Source organism: Bos indicus, chromosome 21 (genome assembly GCF_029378745.1).
Source record: "Bos indicus isolate NIAB-ARS_2022 breed Sahiwal x Tharparkar chromosome 21, NIAB-ARS_B.indTharparkar_mat_pri_1.0, whole genome shotgun sequence".
Lineage (NCBI taxonomy): Eukaryota > Metazoa > Chordata > Mammalia > Artiodactyla > Bovidae > Bos > Bos indicus.
The window spans coordinates 32,239,518-32,258,966 of record NC_091780.1 but is presented as its reverse complement, the minus strand read 5'-3'; the positions used below and the strand labels follow the sequence as shown (position 1 = coordinate 32,258,966).

The 19,449-nt window shown below is 38.5% G+C and overlaps 1 protein-coding gene across 5 annotated transcripts in view; it reads left to right on the top strand.

Annotated features, from left to right (window-relative positions):
- The window catches only part of SCAPER (S-phase cyclin A associated protein in the ER), a 421,796-nt gene that overhangs the window by 60,197 nt on the left and 342,150 nt on the right, over positions 1–19,449 (top strand). For all 5 annotated transcript variants that reach the window (XM_070775326.1, XM_070775324.1, XM_070775325.1 and 2 more), the window contains one exon: positions 6,776–6,973. In XM_070775326.1, coding sequence (XP_070631427.1) covers positions 6,776–6,973 — 198 coding nt within the window. The remainder of the gene's footprint in view (positions 1–6,775; positions 6,974–19,449) is intronic.

Sequence of the window (19,449 nt, the reverse complement as noted above, 5' to 3'; positions counted from 1 at the left end):
ATGAAAATCTTTTTAATAGACTAGGAATAGAGGGGAACTTCCTCAACTTAATTTAAAAACAAAACAAAACCCTACAGCTAACATGATACTAATGGGAGAAACTAGAAGCTTTCCCATTAAGGTCAGTTATGAGGCATTTCTTTTTAACATTGTGATAGTAGTTCTAGTTCATGCAATAATACAAGAAAAGAGAATACAAGGTAAACAGATTGGGAAGGAAGAAATAAAACTGTCTTTGTTCATAGATGACATGATCATCTATGTAAGAAATCTGAAAGAATCAACCAAAAAACTCCTATAACTAGTAATTGATTGTAGAGGATTGCAAGATACAAGATTAACATACGAAAGTCAGTTGCTTTCTTGTGCACCACCAATGAGTTAGTGGTGTTTGGAATTAAACACATAGTACCACTTCATATCAGCACTCCTCAAACTTAAGTAGGTAGGTATCAATTTAACAGAGTATATAGAAGATTTATGTGATGAAAATGATAAAACTTTGATGAGTGAAATTAAAGCACTAAATAAATGGAGAGATGTTCCATGTTCATGAATAGGAAGACTCAATATTGTCAGGATATCATTTCATTCCATTTTGAAGAACATAGTCAATACAATCCCAGCAAATTATTTTATAGATATCAATAAACTTCTAATGTGTATATGGCAAAGCAAAAGACACAGAATAGGCAACACAGTATTGAAGGAGAAGAACAAAATTGGAAGACTGACACCAACCAACTACAAGACTTACTGTAAAGCTACAGTAATTAAGGCAGGGTGATATTGGCAGAAGAAAAGACAAATAGATATATGGAACAGAATAGAAAGCCCAGAAATGGACCCACATAACAGTCAACTGACCTTTGACGAAGGAGCAAAGCCAATACAATGGTGCAAAAATAGTCTTTTCAACAAATAGTGCTGGAACAACTGGACATCTATATGGGAAAAAAAAAAAAATCCAGACACAGACCTTCCAATCTTCACAAAAAATTAACTCAAAATGAGCCATTGACCTTAAATGTAGAAGTGTAAAACTCCTAGCTGATAACGTTGGAGAAAACCTAAAAGACCTTGGGTATGATAATGACTTTAGGTACAGTAACAAAGGCATGGTTCCTGAAAGAAATAATTGATAAGCTGGATTTCATTAAAATTAAAAACTTCTGCAAAAGACAGTGTTAAAAAAATGAGAAGGCAAGTCACAGACTTGGGAGAATATATTTGGAAAAAGACATCCAATGAAAGATATCCAGTAACATCCGATAACATGAGGTAACTGTTATCCACAATATACAAAGAACTCTTAAAACTCAACAGTAAGAAACAACCTGATTGAAAAATGAGCTGAAGACCTTAACAACCAGCTCACCAAAGAGGATGTACAAATGGCATATGAAAAGGTATGCCACATCCTATGCTGTCAGGGAAATGCAAATTAAAGCAATGAGCTACCATCACACACCTATTAGAATGACCAAAATTGGGAACTCTGACAACTCCAATTGCGGGTGAGGATGAAGAGCCACAGAAACTCTCATTCAATGCTGGTGGGAATTCAAAGTGAGAATTCAGCCACTTGGGAATACAGGTTGGCAGTTCCTTACAAAAGTAAATATACTCTTACCTTGTGATTCTACAGTCATGCCCTTGGTATAGATGAAGATAGGTTGAAGACTTACGTCTACACCAAAACATGAACATGGGTTTATAGCTGCCTTCTTTATAATTGGCAAAACTTGGAAGCAACTAAGATGCTGTTCAGTAGATGAATGGGGAAATAAACCATGGTACATCTAGGCAATGGAATATTATTCAGCTCTAGAAAGAAATGATCTATCAGGCCATGAAAAGACGTAGAGGAAATTAGTTGTGTATTATTAAGTAAAAGAAGCCAATTTGAAAAGGTTGCATACTGTATGATTCCAACCTTAAGATGTTTTGGAAAAGACTAAATATGGAGATGGTAAAAAGATCAGTTGTTGCCAGACGTTTAGGTCCATAGGCTTTGTCAGATTATCAGGGGGAGCTGACAAGAGTTCTAAGAGAGGGAAGTGAGAAATCTGTTTTCTCCTTCCCCTTTCCCTCTCTTTTTCTTTCTTCCTTCCTTGTTTTCTCTCAAAAATGATTGATTAAATTAGTATATAGCATTTGTTATTTTGAATTTTATTTAAAACATGAAGTTCAGTTGTGTTTAGCTTTTTCCAGAAATTTAGATCGCTTTGTCTTCTGTTGCATATCTTGGAAACAGGCACAGTAAGCCATATCAATGAGATCAGTTCAGTCACTCAGTCATGTCCAAATCTTTGCAGCCTCATGGACTACAGCATGCCAGTCCTCCCTGTCCTGTCCTGTCCATCACCAACTCCTGGAGCCTACGCAAACTCAAGTCCATCACACTGGTGATGCCATCCAACCATCTCATCCTCTGTCATCCCCTTATCATCCTACCTTCGATCTTTCCCAGCATCAGGGTCTTTTCAAATGAGTCGGTTCTTTGCATCAGGTGGCCAAAGTATTGGAGTTTCAGCTTCAGCATCAGTCCTTCCAAAGAATATTCAGGACTGATTTCCTTTAGGATTGACTGGTTGGATCTCCTTGCAGTCCAAGGGACTCGCTCAAGAGTCTTCTCCAACACCACAGTTCAGAAGCATCAATTCTTCAGTGCTCAGCTTCTTTAGAGTCCAGCTCTCATATCCATACATGACTACTGGGAAAACCATAGCTTTGACTAGATGGATCTTTGTTGGCAAAGTAATGTCTCTGCTTTTTAATATGCTGCCTAGGATTGTCATAGCTTTTCTTCCAAGGAGTAAGCATCTTTTAATTTCATGGCTGCAGTCACCATCTGATTTTGGAGCCCCCAAAAATAAAGTTTCTCAGTGTTTCCATTGTTTCCCCATCTGTTTGCCATGAAGTGATGGGACCAGATGCCGTGATCTTAGTTTTCTGAATGTTGAGTTTTAAGACAACTTTTTCACTGTCCTCTTTCACTTTCATCGAGAGGCTCTTTAGTTCTTCTTAGCTTTCTGCCATAAGGGCGGTGTCATCTGCTTATCTGAAATTATTGATATTTCTCCTGGCAATCTTGATTCCAGCTTGTGCTTCTTCCAGCCCAGCATTTCTCATGATGTACTCTGCATGTAAGTTAAATAAGCAGAGTGACAATACACATTTTTGACATACTCCTTTCCTGATTTGGAACCAGTCTGTTGTTTCGTGTCTGGTTCTAACTCTTGCTTCTTGACCTGCATACAGATTTCTCAGGTCAGGTGGTCTGGTATTCCCATCTCTTTCAGAATTTTCCACAGTTTGTTGTGATACACACAGACAAAGCGTTTGGTGTAGTCAATAAAGCAGAAGTAGATGTTTTTCTGGAACTCTCTTGCTTTTTTGATGATCCAGCAGATGTTGGCAATGAAATAGTTACCTAATTTTGAATCTTGGCATTGTCTCTTTTTTCTCCTGTAAAAAACAGAGCTAATAGTAGAAACTATGATGGGCTTCCCTGGTGGCTCAGTGGTAAAGAATCTGCCTGCCAAAGTAGGAGACATGGGTTCAATCCCTGGTCCGCAAAGGTCCCACATGTCTTGGGGCAACTAAGCCTGTGTGCCACAACTATTGAGCCTGTACCCAGAACCTGGGAGCCTCAACTACTGAGCTCCTATGCTGCAGCTGCTGAAGCTCTCGTGCCTAGAGCCCAGGTTCTGCAGCAAGAGAAGCCACCACAGTGAGAAGCCTGCACACCGCAACTAGAGAGTAACCTCTACTTGCCACAACTAGAGAAAAGCCCATGCAGCAATGAAGACCCAGCACAGCCAAAAAATAAGTAAATAAAAAATAGTAACTCTGGTAATAATTACTTCAAAGACTAAATGAAATATAGCTATATGGAAAGCACTTAACACAGTGCCTGGCACATAGCAAGCATGCCGTGAATGTTAAGTGCTGCTGCAGTTTTTATTATCACTGCTATTATTTTTGTCGGTGGTTGGTAGAGAACCCTATATTTTGAAACTTTATACAGACTTATCAGACAATTTGACATGTCTCTTCTATCTTTCTCCACAAGTTTGGCAGTTTTGCCAGTATTTTATTCACATTTTTCTTTGAGTATATTTCTTTTCCTCTTTATCTTTCCCCCTCTAATCATACCTAACATTATATGTGTACTTACTGTGGGCTAAGTGCTTTGTGAAATGTTCTGTGAACAGTGAAGCAGAAGTTGGAAGTCTAGGTTCTGGTCCCAGTTCTGTCATTCAGCCTTTTGACTGGGTCAACAGATTGAATCTTACTAAGCCTTAGTTTAGTCATGTACAGAATAGGGATAATAATACTTGTCCTGTCTTTATAGTAATACTTTGTTTTGAATATTAAATGATATGTTTTCAAGAGGGTGGGACAAATTCAGAGAGTAGCACTGACATAGTATACTACGGTGGTGAAATAGCTGGCTAGCAGGAGGCAGCTGCATAGCACAGGGAGCTCAGCTCGATGCTCTGTGATGACCCAGAGGGGTGGGATGGGGAGCAGGAGGGAGCCTCAACAGGAAGGGCATATGTGTATACTTACAGCTGATTCACATTGTTATAAGCAGAAACCAACACAGCACTGTAAAGCAATTGTTGTTTAGTTGCTAAGTTGCTTTACGACCCCATGGACTGTAGCCCTCCAGGCTTCACTGTTCATGAGATTTCTCAGGCAGAAGCACTGGAGCAGATTGCCATTTCCTTCTCCAGGGGATCTTCCCAACCCAGGGATCGAACCTGCATCTCCTGCTTGGTAGGCTGATTCTTTACCACTGAGTCACCAGGGAAAGCGTAAAGCAATTATCCTGCAATTTAAAAAAGCCCTTCATAAAATAAAATAAATATGCAGATATAAAGTATTGCTATTTTTGTCAAACTTAAATGTCAGATTTGCATAGTACATTGCCCTTCAGATGGAATTACCTAGATGTAATTTATTCCTTTCTAGAGTCTTTCTTAATAGAAGTCTCACATAGAGCAATCACAGAGAATAGAAACATCTTAACTTGAAAGCAGTTTTGCCTATTATGCATTTTAAGAAAGGTTGGTTAAAGTATTTGAATAACATACATATGGATACACGATAGGATAAATACATAAATGGGTGAAGATGAGTTAGAGTATTTTTGAGAATTTCATACTAAGATTAGTGTCTGAATTCACAGGAAGCTACTAGTGCTTCACTGATTATTCTAGAAAAAGTTTGTGATGGAGGTATAATTCAGGAAAATTCAAGTGAATTTTAAGTTTGTGTGGAATATAGGGAGAGAAATGAGGTGGTCGGGAATGCACAGGGCGTTGGGGTGCAGTGTAACGGGAAGTCAGTGGTGTAATTGCAGAGCTCTAACTGGAAGATGGTCTCCTGTGGCTCTGTGATCTTGGACAAACCAGCCTCTAAATCTCAGTTTCCTAAGCTGTAAAATACAGTTAATAATACATACTTTAAAATTTGTATAAGGGGATATTTGCCATCATAATTAAATCATTACTACTAGAGTTGGAAAGTACTTGGAGAGCCGTTAAGGCAAAGGTTTTGTGGGTTGTTGATGATTACTTTAAATTTTATTGCTTGAGTGTTGAGAATTTGGGCCTGGATTAGGACTGTCAGATAAAATAGTTACTAATTTTTATTTGCTGGGTCTGACAGCCTTCATCTGGATGTGGGACTGTGGAAGGAGGATGAGCAGCTCCATCTCAGCCTCTTAAGTGTGTGTGTCTTTGTGTGTGTAAATGTTTTGTTTGCTTGCCTTTTGGTAACGAAGATTCTGTATAAGCCAAAGGCTGGCTAGAAAAGAGTTTTCAAGTATAGAAATCACTGTTACTTTGAAGGCCAAAGTGTAAAACAAAACTGAAGCCTATTAGCTTCTATTTTGGGTGTTCTTCACTCTGGGACTCTTATATGAAGAAGGGAAAACAAACCAGCTAATAGGAATGGCTTACACACATCCAGGACAACCCAAAGAAACTTGGGAGTGTTTGCTGTTCTAACTGTGGTACAAGCATTTATTTACTTCTCAGTTTAAGTAGCCACAGAGAGAAAAGCAACTCGTTTGTACTTCTAGTGAGAAGGTTCAAGTCTTCCTATAAACTACACACTCATGTTTGTGGTGGAATGATTCTTTGGTAGTCTATAAAAGTATAGAATATAATCTTGTATTTCCAAAATCTGCCTGTGCAACCAAGGAAAGACTGGGTCGTATGAATGCTGTAGTTACTTTATTTGGTGAATCTGCTCTGCAGCTGATGCTTGGTTTTCTTCATCAGTATTCTTTTCTAGTAAATTGTTTCGTGTTTATATATTGATTTTTACTTTTAGTGGAAAAATGGTTTAAGATAAAGTTTAAGTAACCGAATATAAGTAGAGAATATGTCATTTCTAAATGAAAGGAGTATATGCCAGCAGTTTCACAATGATGAAATGGGTATCTGTTATTTGGTAATGTATTTAAATGTGCCATACATGTATTTTGGTAAACCAGGAGCCCTTTTAGTGCTCCTTTTCGACCAAGCGTCTATTCATCATTAAAATCATCCTAATTTTCAGTGAGACATGTAATTGATATTACAGACCTGCTGATTTAATTTAAAATGAGAAGCTTTGTTTTGGTGAATTCAGTATGATGTAAGGTGAAAAGAAAGACATCGTGTTTTTAAGTATTTATGTTGAAAAATGTGATTTATACAAAAATCTAGTTCCTGGAGGCATCAAAAAAATTTTTTTTCATGTTTTATTTCATCAGAACACTACAGTAGACTGTAAAATGACATCATCTGCAGCTGGAGATAAACACTTTGATAAAAGTCCCACTAAAACAAGACACCCTCGGAAAGTTGATCTAAGAGCTCGATACTGGGCATTTCTTTTTGACAATCTTCGCCGGGCAGTAGATGAAATCTATGTGACTTGTGAATCAGATCAGAGCGTGGTGGAATGTAAGGTAAGGTTTGCTTTAAGTTTTTGTAATCCATTTGACGTCGGATTCGCCAGTTTTTGCTCTATCTAACTTGATTATTTACCTCTGTATACAGTCCTTCAGTATTAACTGTAATCTCCATGCTACACACTACATCCTCAGAACTTACTCACCTTAAAACTGAAAGTCTGTACCCTTTACCAGCATCTCCCTATTTCCCCTGTCATTTGTAGCCACTATGCTACTGTCGGCTTCTGTGAATACATCAGGTTTTTCTTTGTTTTGATTTTTTAAGATTATCCTTGTTGTTGTTTGCATTACCTAATTGTGTACTTTTATATTCTGTGCAAGATTTGGTAGAAAATTGTCTTGATATATAGTCCTAGGCGAGAAATTAAAAGAGGTACGTGCGCACACACACACGCACACACAATTTATTAAAAGATCTCTCTTGGCTGCGTTCTCCATTGGTACTGTAGGTGGCATTAGTGAGATTTTCACATTCTTTGGTTTCATGTTTAATGTCTTTAATTAGACATTGCCCCTTTTCTACTGAGATCACTCTCCTCATCACTCTCCTCATCAACTTTGGTGAGGGGAAGGTGAGATTGATGGCTAACCGTAAACAACTCTGGGTGGGATTGGGATGTCGTTGTAAGGTGTGTTTTCTAATTTTAGATAACCTTGTGTTTGTAATAGGATGTTAAACAGACATGTAGCATAATCTGTCTCTGAAAATGCACTGGGAAGCCTGGCCTTTTAGTAGATACAAACTATATGCTATATTTATACTAAATAAAATTATTTTGAGAAAAATCAGGATGATACCTATTCATAGAAAGATTACAGAGGCAGCTTCTGTTTCTACAGTGAACATGGTTAAAAATCTTGGAATTCATTATTTAACCTTTGAAATATATGAAGAGTCAAAGCAAAATTATATGTTGAAACAATAGCTGTGTTTCCTGTAAAATTGGAAACAGCCAAAATATGTTTTAGACTGACTTAAAAATATGACTCAACAGAAACAGGTTTCAGAATGAACAGTGATTGAAATCATCCAAGTTTATGCTTTGGTTGTCACAATTAATATTGTTACTATCAGCATGTAAAACTTTTTTATGTTTTAAAATATTTTTAAGGAAAATCATATTGTTGGGGTGTAGTCTCCACTCCTTGTTTTCCATTTCAACCTGCGGGGAACTGGATGTGTGGCTCTGGGATACTGGGGACCCCGTGGAATATAGAGACTGATACCTGCATCTCCCTTAGAGATTTCATGGCATAACAAGCTTGCTGGAGTAGCTCATGCCAGCTGGGCCTAGAGGGACTTCAGGGTAGTAAGCTTTCTTTGGAAGGAGTTAGGATGGGACTTGTCACTGATCGAGTAAAGAGGACCCCCAGTGCATCTCATGATTTCTGTGAGGGAAGGATTTTAGCCATTGGTGAAGATGTTGGAGTAATAGGGACTTCTTATGAGGACACTTGGTGAGGTATCAGTAGAATATACCAAAGTCTGATAGAGTTGAGGCAGATCTTGCTTTGGGCAGAGGGAGCCAGGGTGAAGCTGACCACCGCCTAGAGAATCATGAATGCTCCCTGTGCAGAAATTACCATGTACTGCAGAGATCAGTAGGGACTACTCACTTCACATTGATCCAGAGAAAGATTAGGGACGCATCTTTGCCTGGCAGCACTTGATTTTGTTGTTGGTCAGCATCATCTTAGTCCCTGGAGAAGGACTGGCTGATGACTATTGAAGATCCATCACTAATATCTGGTTAGGTCTCTAAGTGGAATATTGCTCTGTTCCCACAACTGCCACTTATGGCAGGGACATAAGTTTGTGAATGTAGGATAGTGTTAAGGGGTACAGAGGAGGAAGAGAGGAACGACTCTGTGAAAATAAACCATGTTCTTCCCCCTCACAGGCATCTGCTAAAGGCTATCTAATTCTCACTTGTGCTAGGTTGTCAGACAACAATAGGCAGATTGTATGAAGATAGGATTTAAAAATCAAACTTGGATAATTGAATGTGACTGAAAAATTGTGGATTTCACTGAGCATACTCAGCAGGTTAAGGATTCAGCTGAGTAGCTAGTTATATGTGGAAAAAGATAAAAGTATTCTATGTTTATATCTCAATAGTTGAGACTTCTCATTTCAACAAGTTAAGTCAGGATCAAAATGAGATGTGAGAAAAGGCTTAGAAAAGTATAACATACAATAAAAAGAAAATAAATTTTATAGTTAGATGAAAGGAGAAGTCACAGATGGAGAAAGGGGAATGTAGATCCAGGACAGAGAAGAATCATTATAGAAGCAGGAAGAATATAGGAGAATAGGAACGTCCCCAAGGCCATGGAAGAAGAAGGAGTGGTACATAGGTTAAGAATGCCTGCAGTTGAGAGAAAGCTTGGCATTCAAGAGGGACAAGAACAGATGGGATCAAGGTGGAAACTTGTGATAAGAATTTGGAATTCCATTTGAGCGGTTCTTTGCCCTTTTATATTTTCAAGGAGTAGGAGGTGTGAGGTTGGAAGTTGGAAGAGGGTGGAAAGATCTGAAATAACTGTGATGGAGAATGAAGGGCAGACTTTTGGAAGCCACGGGGTTGCCCAGCAACCTTGAAGGTCACAGTTGAGACTGGAAATTCTTCTCTTTTCTGTATGTTCAGTTTTCCTTATTAGAGTCTTCTCCCATCAGCACACTACTCGCTTATTTCTCTTCCATTCTAATCTACAACAATAAAAACAACAAGAAGAAACCCCCAAACCCTATCTCTGTTTTACTTATCCTTTCATCCACTGTCCCAGACCCCGTTTTCCTCTCTCCTTCTTAGCCAAGTTTCTTAGAAGACAGCTGCCTTTTTGCGGCCTCCATTCCCTTTTCTCTCAGGAACTCATTTGTCTACTCCAACCTGGTGTCACATCCCTATCAGAGCTCCTGTTAAACTCTTATTAAAGTCACTTAGTGTTGCTCGGTGGGTGTTTTTCAGTCCCTCCCTTGGTCTCTGAGTAGCATTTCACTCTGTTGGCCACGCCGCGCTTTCAGCACTCTCTCCTTTGGCTTTTATAGAACCACCACTGCTAGCTTTCTTCCTTCTTTGTTGGTTGCTGCCTCTGCTTCCTCTTTGTTGGCTTTTCCTTTTCCACCTGACCTTTAGCTTTTGGGAATTCATTAAGGCTCGTCTTAAACCATCTTCTTTTCTCACTATTAGTTTCTCCCTCTGCGTTTTCTCCATGCCATGGCTTAATTTATTGTTGATTTCCTGATGATTCTTAAATTTATATCTCTAGCCTATACTTTTCTTCTGATTTTCAGACTTGTATATCCAAATAGCCTTGTTCGCATCTCCACTTGGATATTTCATAAGCATGTCAAACTGATGTATATAGAAACAAGTTCATGATGACTCCCTCTACCCTAAACCTGGAGATATATTTTTCTTCCCTGAATTGGCAGGTAGTCCCTCCATCTTCCTCCCTTCACCCCACACCAGCCACTGTCCAATGAATGGACCTCTTTGAGTTCAATTCAGTTCAGTCACTAAGTCGTGTCTGACTCTTGACAACCCAATGGACTGCAGCACACCAGGCTTCCCTGTCCCATCACCAACTCCTAGAGCTTACTCAAACTCATGTCCATTGAGGTGGTGATGCCATCCAACCATTTCATCCTCTGTTGTCCCATTCTCCTCCTGTCTTCAACCTTTCCCAGCATCAGGGTCTTTTCCAGTGAGTCAGTTCTTTGCATCAAATGGCCAAAATATTGGAGTTTCAGCTTCAGCATCAGTCCTTCCAATGAATATTCAGGACTGATTTCCTTTAGGATGGACTGGTTTTATCTCCTTGCTGTCTAAGGGACTCTCAAGAGTCTTCTCCACCACCACAGTTCAAAAGTATCAATTCTTTGGTGCTCAGTTTTCTTTATAATCCAACTCTCACATCCGTACTGGAAAAGCCATAACTTTGACTAGATAGACCTTTGTTGGCAAAGTCCTGTCTCTGCTTTTTAATACTCTTTGAGTATTACCTCCTAAATCTTTCCAACCTGTCCACTTCTCTTATTCTCTACTGCTACCATTCTAGTCCAAGCTGCCATTATCTTAGTGAAATCCCTGGATCACAATTGAAATCTTTTAGCAGGACTCCCTGCATCCTTCCAATCCATTCTCTATACGATAGACAAACTGATTCTTAAAAAAAACAAATATGAGCTCTGATTTCTTTGATTATAGCTCCTCAGAAGTTTCCCAATGCTCTGTGCATTAAAATCTCCAGCCTGACCTTCAAATCTTGAGTGAGTTGAATTGTGTAAACCTCATTTCACACCATTTTTCTCTCCTCCCTTCTGCCTCATTTAAACGAGCCTTCTTTCGATTACTCAAACATGCCAGGTACCCACAAGTCTTCAGACCTTTCCACATTCTGATTTTTTTTGCCGAGACACTCATCCTCGTTCTTCTTGCCCAGCACCTCTTCACCTCCCCCATCCCTTTTACGTAACTCCCATTTCTAGTATAGGTTTCAATTTAAGGTCACTTTCTCAGGGGAGCTTATCATGTTTCAGACTAAATCAGGTTCCCTGCTAATATAGAGTTCACCCTCATATCTGCATAGGATTGGTTCCAAGACACCTCTCCTACTCTTGCCATGTGGATACCAATATCCACGGATGCTCAAGCCCCTTTTATAAAATGATGTAATACATTCAGCCCTGGATATCCATGGGTTCTGCTTGGGCACATATGGCATGACTGTACTGTCATAGCATACTTTCCCTAGAAACATTTTATCATAGTTGAAACTACATAATTGTTTATTTTGTTGTTTTTATATCTGTCTTCCTTGCTGCTACTGCTAAGTCACTAAAGTTGTGTCCGACTTTGTGCGATCCTGTAGATGGCCGCCCACCAGGCTCCCCCGTCCCTGGGATTCTCCAGGCAAGAACACTGGAGTGGGTTGCCATTTCCTTCTCCAATGCATGAAAGTGAAAAGTGAAAGTGAAGTCGCTTAGTCATGTCCGACTCTTTTCGACCCCATGGACTGCAGCCTACCAGGCTCCTCCATCCATGGGATTTTCCAGGCAAGAGTACTGGAGTGGGGTGCCATTGCCTTCTCCTTCTGTCTCCCTTACTAGACATTAAGCTCCCAGCAGACAGAAACCACACTGTCTCGTTTACCACTCTGTCATCAGTTCTTGAAACTGGAACTGGAACATAGTAATAGATAAATACTATGTAATTAAATAGTAAATAGATGTTAAATGTCTGTGTGAAGCAATGAGACTACATATGTTGTTGGGGTAAAGATACGTCTACACAGTTATGTGATTCCCTTCTACCCTGATGGAATACTTACTAGCATTCAGTCACTTGCTAAAAATGCCCAAAGATGGTGGGTAGATGAATTAGTCATGAGTTGGAATTTTTAAGGCAGATTCAGTGGAATATCATTAAGTAAAGGATTGAAGAAATTAAGAGAATAGTTGGACTAGTGGACCATGGAACTGAAGTTTCATGGGGAAGGAAATGGTTATCACAGAAGCCTGATAGATGGGAGAAAGTAAAGAAGTTAAGTATTTGCAAATATCCTTTGGACAAGATAGGAGTAGGTAAAGTGGATTCTCTATAGATAAAAATTAATGTTTATATTTTTAAAGTTACTGTTTACATACTCTAAATTATTAGCTTGTTTTTTTAATGTCCTTGATCTCTCAGGCACTGAAATATTTTAGTCTCCCACTACTATTGTAATTTCTTCAATATCTCTTTGAATTTCTGGGATTTTTTTTGCTTTACACATTTTACTGTCTTATTATTAATTATATGTGTTATATTTTTAAAATTTAATTTAATTTTAAACTTTTTATTTTATATTGGAGCATAGTCAATTAGCAAGGGAATGCTCAAAATCCTTCAAGCCAGGTTTTAACAGTACATGAACTGAGAACTTCCAGATGTACAAGCTGGATTTAGAAAAGGCAGAGGAACCAGAGATCAAATTGCCAACACGTGCTGGATCATAGAAGAAGCAAGGGAATTCCAGAAAAACATCTACTTCTGCTTCATTGACTATGCTAAAGCCTTTGATTGTGTGGACCACAACAAACTGTGGAAAATTCTTAAAGAGATAGGAATACCAGACCACCTTACCTGCCTTCTGAGAAACCTGTATGGAGGTCAAGAAGCAATAGTTAGAACCAGACATGGAACAACAGACTGGTTCAAAGTTGGGAAAGGAGTACATCAAGGCTGTATATTGTCACCCTGCTTATTTAACTTCTATGCAGAGTACATCATGTGAAATGCTGGGCTGAATGAAGCTCAAGCTGGACTCAAGATTGCTGGGAGAAACCACATAAACTCAGATATCCAGATGACACCACCCTAATGGCAGAAAACAAAGAGGAACTAAAGAGCCACTAATGAAGGTGAAAGAGGAGAGTGAAAATCTGGTTTAAAACTCAATATTCAGTAAACAAAGGTCATGACATCCAATCCCATCAGATCAGATCAGATCAGTCGCTCAGTCGTGTCCGACTCTTTGCGACCCCATGAATCGCAGCACGCCAGGCCTCCCTGTCCATCACCAACTCCCGGAGTTCACTCAGACTCACGTCCATCGAGTCAGTGATGCCATCCAGCCATCTCATCCTCTGTTGTCCCCTTCTCCTCTTGCCCCCGATCCCTCCCAGCATCAGAGTCTTTTCCAATGAGTCAACTCTTCGCATGAGGTGGCCAAAGTACTGGAGTTTCAGCTTTCGCATCATTCCTTCCAAAGAAATCCCAGGGCTGATCTCCTTCAGAATGAACTGGTTGGGTCTCCTTGCAGTCCAAGGGACTCTCAAGAGTCTTCTCCAACACCACAATTCAAAAGCATCAATTCTTAGGCGCTCAGCCTTCTTTACAGTCCAACTCTCACATCCGTACATGACGACAGGAAAAACCATAGCCTTGACTAGACAGACCTTTGTTGGCAAAGTAATGTCTCTGCTTTTGAATATGCTATCTAGGTTGGTCATAACTTTCCTTCCAAGGAGTAAGGGTCTTTTAATTTCATGGCTGCAGTCACCATCTGCAGTGATTTTGGAGCCCAGAAAAATAAAGTCTGACACTGTTTCCACTGTTTCCGCATCTATTTCCCATGAAGTGATGGGACCCGATGCCATGATCTTTGTTTTCTGAATGTTGAGCTTTAAGCCAACTTTTTCACTCTCCTCTTTCACTTTCATCAAGAGGCTTTTTAGTTCCTCTTCACTTTCTGCCATAAGGGTGGTGTCATCTGCGTATCTGAGGTTATTGATATTTCTCCTGGCAATCTTGACTCCAACTGTGTTTCTTCCAGTCCAGCGTTTCTCATGATGTACTCTGCATATACGTTAAATAAACAGGGTGACAATATACAGCCTTGATGTACTCCTTTTCCTATTTGGAACCAGTCTGTTGTTCCATGTCCAGTTCTAACTGTTGCTTCCTGACCTGCATACAGATTTCTCAAGAGGCAGGTCAGGTGGTCTGGTATTCCCATCGCTTTCAGAATTTTCCACAGTTTATTGTGATCCACACAGTCAAAGGCTTTGGCATAGTCAATAAAGCAGAAATAGATGTTTTTCTGGAACTCTCTTGCTTTTTCCATGATCCAGCGGATGTTGGCAATTCATGGCAAATAGATGGGGAAAAAATGGAAACAGTGACAGACTTTATTTTTTTGGGCTCCAAAATCACTGCAGATGCTGACTGCAGCTATGAAATTAAAACATGCTTGCTCCTTGGAAGAAAAGCTATGACAATCCTAGATAGCATATTAAAAAGGAGAAACATGACTTTGTCAACAAAGGTTCATATAGTCAAAGCTATGGTTTTTCCATTAGTCATGTATGGATGTGAGAGTTGGACCATAAGAAAAGCTGGATGCTGAAGAACTGATGTTTTTGAATTGTGATGTTGGAGAATACTCTTGAGACTCCCTTGGACTGCACGAACAAACCAGTCAATCCTAAAGGAAATCAACTGTGAATATTCATTGCAAGGACTGATGCTGATGCTGAAACTCCAATACTTTGGCCACCTGATGTGAAGAGCCAGCTCACTGGAAAAGACCTTGATGCTGGGAAAAGTTGAAGGCAGGAGGAGAAGGGGACAACAGAGGATGAGATGGTTGGATGATGTCATCGACTCGGACATGAGTTTGAGCAATCTCAGGGAGGTAGTGAAGGACACGGAAGCCTGGGGTGTTGCAGTCCATGGGCTAGCAAAGAGTCAGACACGACTGAACAGCAACAGCAGTGTTGATTTTGAGCATTATAATAATCGTTTTGAGCATTTTTGTCTACTTACACTTAGTCACAATAGGTCTCTCGGTTTTCATAATGGGAAATAGCATAAGAGCATCTAGTCCAGCAACTTCCAAATGAGTTGCGATTAAAAATTAGTTAGCCACTGAAGCAACATATTTGTATCACTACCCAGGCAACTGCAAATTTTGTTTATCCAAAAAGATCCTGGTAAGGATTAAATTATAGGAGAATGCTTTTCATTAGCAGATTTTCATTTGGTAGGCTTTTATTTGTTGAATATATTATGTATGTATTCTTTTTCCAGCTTGCTTATATTGAGAATTAAGGGGAGATATTTGAAAGAGGTGAATGATAAAGGAATGAAGATGACTGGGTCAATAATATTATTAGACAGTTTCTGAAAGTGATTTATTTGCCATTTTGCTTTCAGATGATTTCTTTTTTAAAAATTAGATTAGCAGTTTAAAAAAATGCTTTTTAAAACTTGTTTCACTTTTTGTAAAGCATTTTCTTTTTGTAAGAGTCCCTTCATCACTGACTTCTCATGTGATGGTTATTTCCACTTCTTTCATCATCACAGAGGGCACAACTGTGCTCATTCCTGCAGCTGAGTTGGAGGGCTGTATTGATGTCTGGGCCCAAGGGTCTGTGCACCTAGTATTGTGTGTCAGAAGGACAGAGGGATGGCGCCAACCATCCTGCTGTGCGCCAGTAACTAGAATTAGTTACAAACCGATCGAATCCGTTGCAGCCAATTGGTAAACTAATTGGTAATTTTAGCTGTACATCTATATGTAGTTATCTGAATGCCTATAACGTTACTTTCAGAGCCACTTTTGTTCTGTTCATCCTGCTTAACAAAATAGCCTTCATAGCTGCAAGGAGAAAGATGTGCATCAGTGACTGGGAGGCTGCTCCAGCTGCTTGTCTTGTTTGTATTCCCTTGTTCGTAAAACATGACTCAGGTTACAGCTGCATGGTACCACTCTGATCATTTCTGATAACGGTGAGCTAAACATTCCTTAAAATAGGTTGTTTAAGCCACCAAATGCACTTTCTCTGTGCCAACTTGTATCAGAAGTATAGCTGCTTATATTCTTGCCTTTTAGGGGGTTTCTTCTTTTCTTTCAGTGAAAAGGGAAATCAGTAGACAACTTTTAAAGGAAATTATTGGGAATTAAATCTTTCTGTGCCCTAAAGTAGATCGCTTAAGTTAATGAATTTAATTAAAGAATTTGAATTGTATTAGAGTTGAGAAAAGGAAGTCAACTAAATTTTTAAAATTTTCCTTTTCCTGATCACAGAAAACTTTCATTACCAGTGATTTGGCAATAAGATTACCTTAGAAAGAAAATAAACAGTACTTCTATGTCAGGAGAGTCTTTTAAAGTAGAATATAATTTTTATGACTAAAGTGAGGTTGGTACTATATTTCATTTATGAATAACTTGGCATATATTTATTATTAGTCTTGGGTCTGGTTTCCAAAGTGTACCTGTATGTTTAAAAAAAAAAAATTTGTAAGTGAAAAGTGTTCTTGAGGTCTTTGAGGCCCACTGATACTAAACCATGAGTCCAGTACTTTGTTATGGAAAAGTAATATATTTTTAAAACAAATAACCGTCTTTATAGCTGGCTGTCATTTTCTGATCGTCATCTTCTGGGAGAATTGGAAAGTTGCCTTTTATAGTAAAGTGAGACTGGCATGTCTTTACAGTAAGATGAGAATACTATGATACTGGTAAAGTGAATACACTTTAAAGTTCTTTGTCTTAGCATTTAAGACGAAACATGGCAACTATGGCCAATTAAGCAATGTCCGCACATAGCTAAACCTGACATCAATTCCCTTTTGTCAGACGTGGAGTGGATTTTAGTGGCTTATGCTTTTAAATCTTTCTTGTGTAAAATTTTCATTGCTACTCTCATGTAAAACTAGTCAGTGCTAAGAAAAAAGTCTTTGCGAGATGAGTAGAATGTAGTGTCACAGTAATGTGATTTTGGATTTTCTAAAGAGGAAAATTAGAGTGCAGAAATAACTGAATTAGAAGTGATTCCTGTGAAATCCAGTCAGTTTGAAATGTATTTTGTAATTGGAGGCTTAGTGTCTGTGCAAATGCTGTATTTGATAAACAGAATGCAGGTAACCCATATTATTAAAACTGGTTTTACATCATGCATAATTATAATGGCCTTTGATATATTCAGCTTTGTATCATTTGCCTTAGAAATGCTGGTAAAATTTTAAACATTTACTTTTCCAAATATATTTCTTTTTAAACTGATGATTTCACATATATGTTAGCAGAATTAAAGATTATTTAAAAGACTAACAGTTATTATTTTTAAATTTGATTTCAGAAAGCTTCAGTTTAGTAGTAAATGTAAAAAATGTTGATGAAGAACACTGGAGGGAAGCATGCCCTTGATAATGGATTTGCTAGTAACTTTTTTCATTCCTATCTTTTCTTCTTTTTATTTTTCTTGCTGCTGGTATAGAACATCTTGGAGGTATGACTTAGCAGAAAGAGCAGTGGGCCAGGAGTCAGTGCAATGGGGCTTGGGTTCTGTGCTGTCACAACCAGATCACTAAACTCATGTTATCTTAAAATTAAGTGACTGACTATAGACTATGTGACTTCTTCATTCATAAGATAATCCTCTGAAATTTACTTATTATGTAACATCTTTTGTCACTAATAGTTTTACTTATTCAGCCCATTCTTTAGAATAAAAATTTCTAAACAAGACTGGAGAGGGTAGAAATTTGCTTTAAGAGGGATTGTAGATTATAATTAATTTCTGTCATAAAGTACCACTGATAAATGTTACATTGGACATCTGAGGGAATAATCTTCTGTTTAATTCACTCAGGCTAAAGAGCAGCATTTGCTAGCATGCTGTTGATGTTTCAAATCACTGAATACCTCTCTCTTCTGGTTTGAATTTCATTGATTCAGTGTTTTGACACATTGTGGATTTCTAACAAATTTTATTTTGGTGAGTAAATCATAGAATCTTAGAACTGTTAGTACAGTTGTCTAATCCACCTACCCATTATACGGTTACCCTTGACCGTATTCCCTCTGGTAAATAATTCTCTTTTTGAGACAGCTCTGGCAGGTGAAAATCTGTCATGTTCACTGAGTGTTCTTTGTTCTATAACTTGTATTTATGTGGAAATAATATAATCCCTTTTATGACAACCTCTCATGTGAAGATGTTTGTCATACCATCCCATTAGTCTTTAAGCCTAGTCATCCAGTTCTTACTGTAGTTCCTACTATAATCTGATGTTAAAATCTTCCTTATTATCACACTTGGTTTATTGTGTTCTACTTTATCTATCTATCCTCCTTAAATTGTGCTTACCATGGCTTAGTGGCTAGCAAGTAGCTAGCAACAGAATTAGACTCTAGCTGATTAAATAGAAAAATTAATTCTTCGAGAGGACAGGTCACAGATTTAATACTAAAACCCATGAATCAGGGTTAGAAAATAGGCAGAAACCAGGGAGGTTCTGCAGAGAAACATCTGGCTAGGATGTATTGCTGTTTTTTTAAATACCACCATTTCCTCTTTATCTTTGCCTTGCTTGCTTGAGATTCAGAGTCCCAGGCAAGTGAGTCTGATTGGTTAAGTTCCAATCATATTACTGTGCTTAACTGTCAAGTAGTAGAGAGCAGGAAGATCTTCTCCTTTTATGTCTGTGCAAAAACCCAATTCCCCAAACTAGAAAGAGAGTGGAAATTCAGGTTAGCAGTAAAAAAAATGTTTCACACAGACAGAAAACCCACAGAGGAAGTGGTCTCATTTTACCTTATGCTGATCAGACCCCCAGCCTTTTCATAGTTGCTATTGTAATTGTATTATTGAAGTGTGAGGCCATATTCAGTTTTTCCTCTGGCTCAGCAAACTATTTACTCAACTTGAGTTTAGTGTCAAGTGAAATTACAGTCTTTTTTATATGTGTCATGTGTTGTTAAGACCAACCTCCTCTGCCTGATATTTTACTTGCACAGTTAGTTACTGGATCAAAGGGTAGAATCAGAAACTTATCATTTAAAAATATCTCATCTTTTTAGATTTGCCACATTACTATAACCTGTCCATGCTGCCCAATAGAAATATAACATGAGCCACATAGGTACTTCTAAATTTCCTACTTGTTACATTAAAAAGGCAAAAAGAAACATAT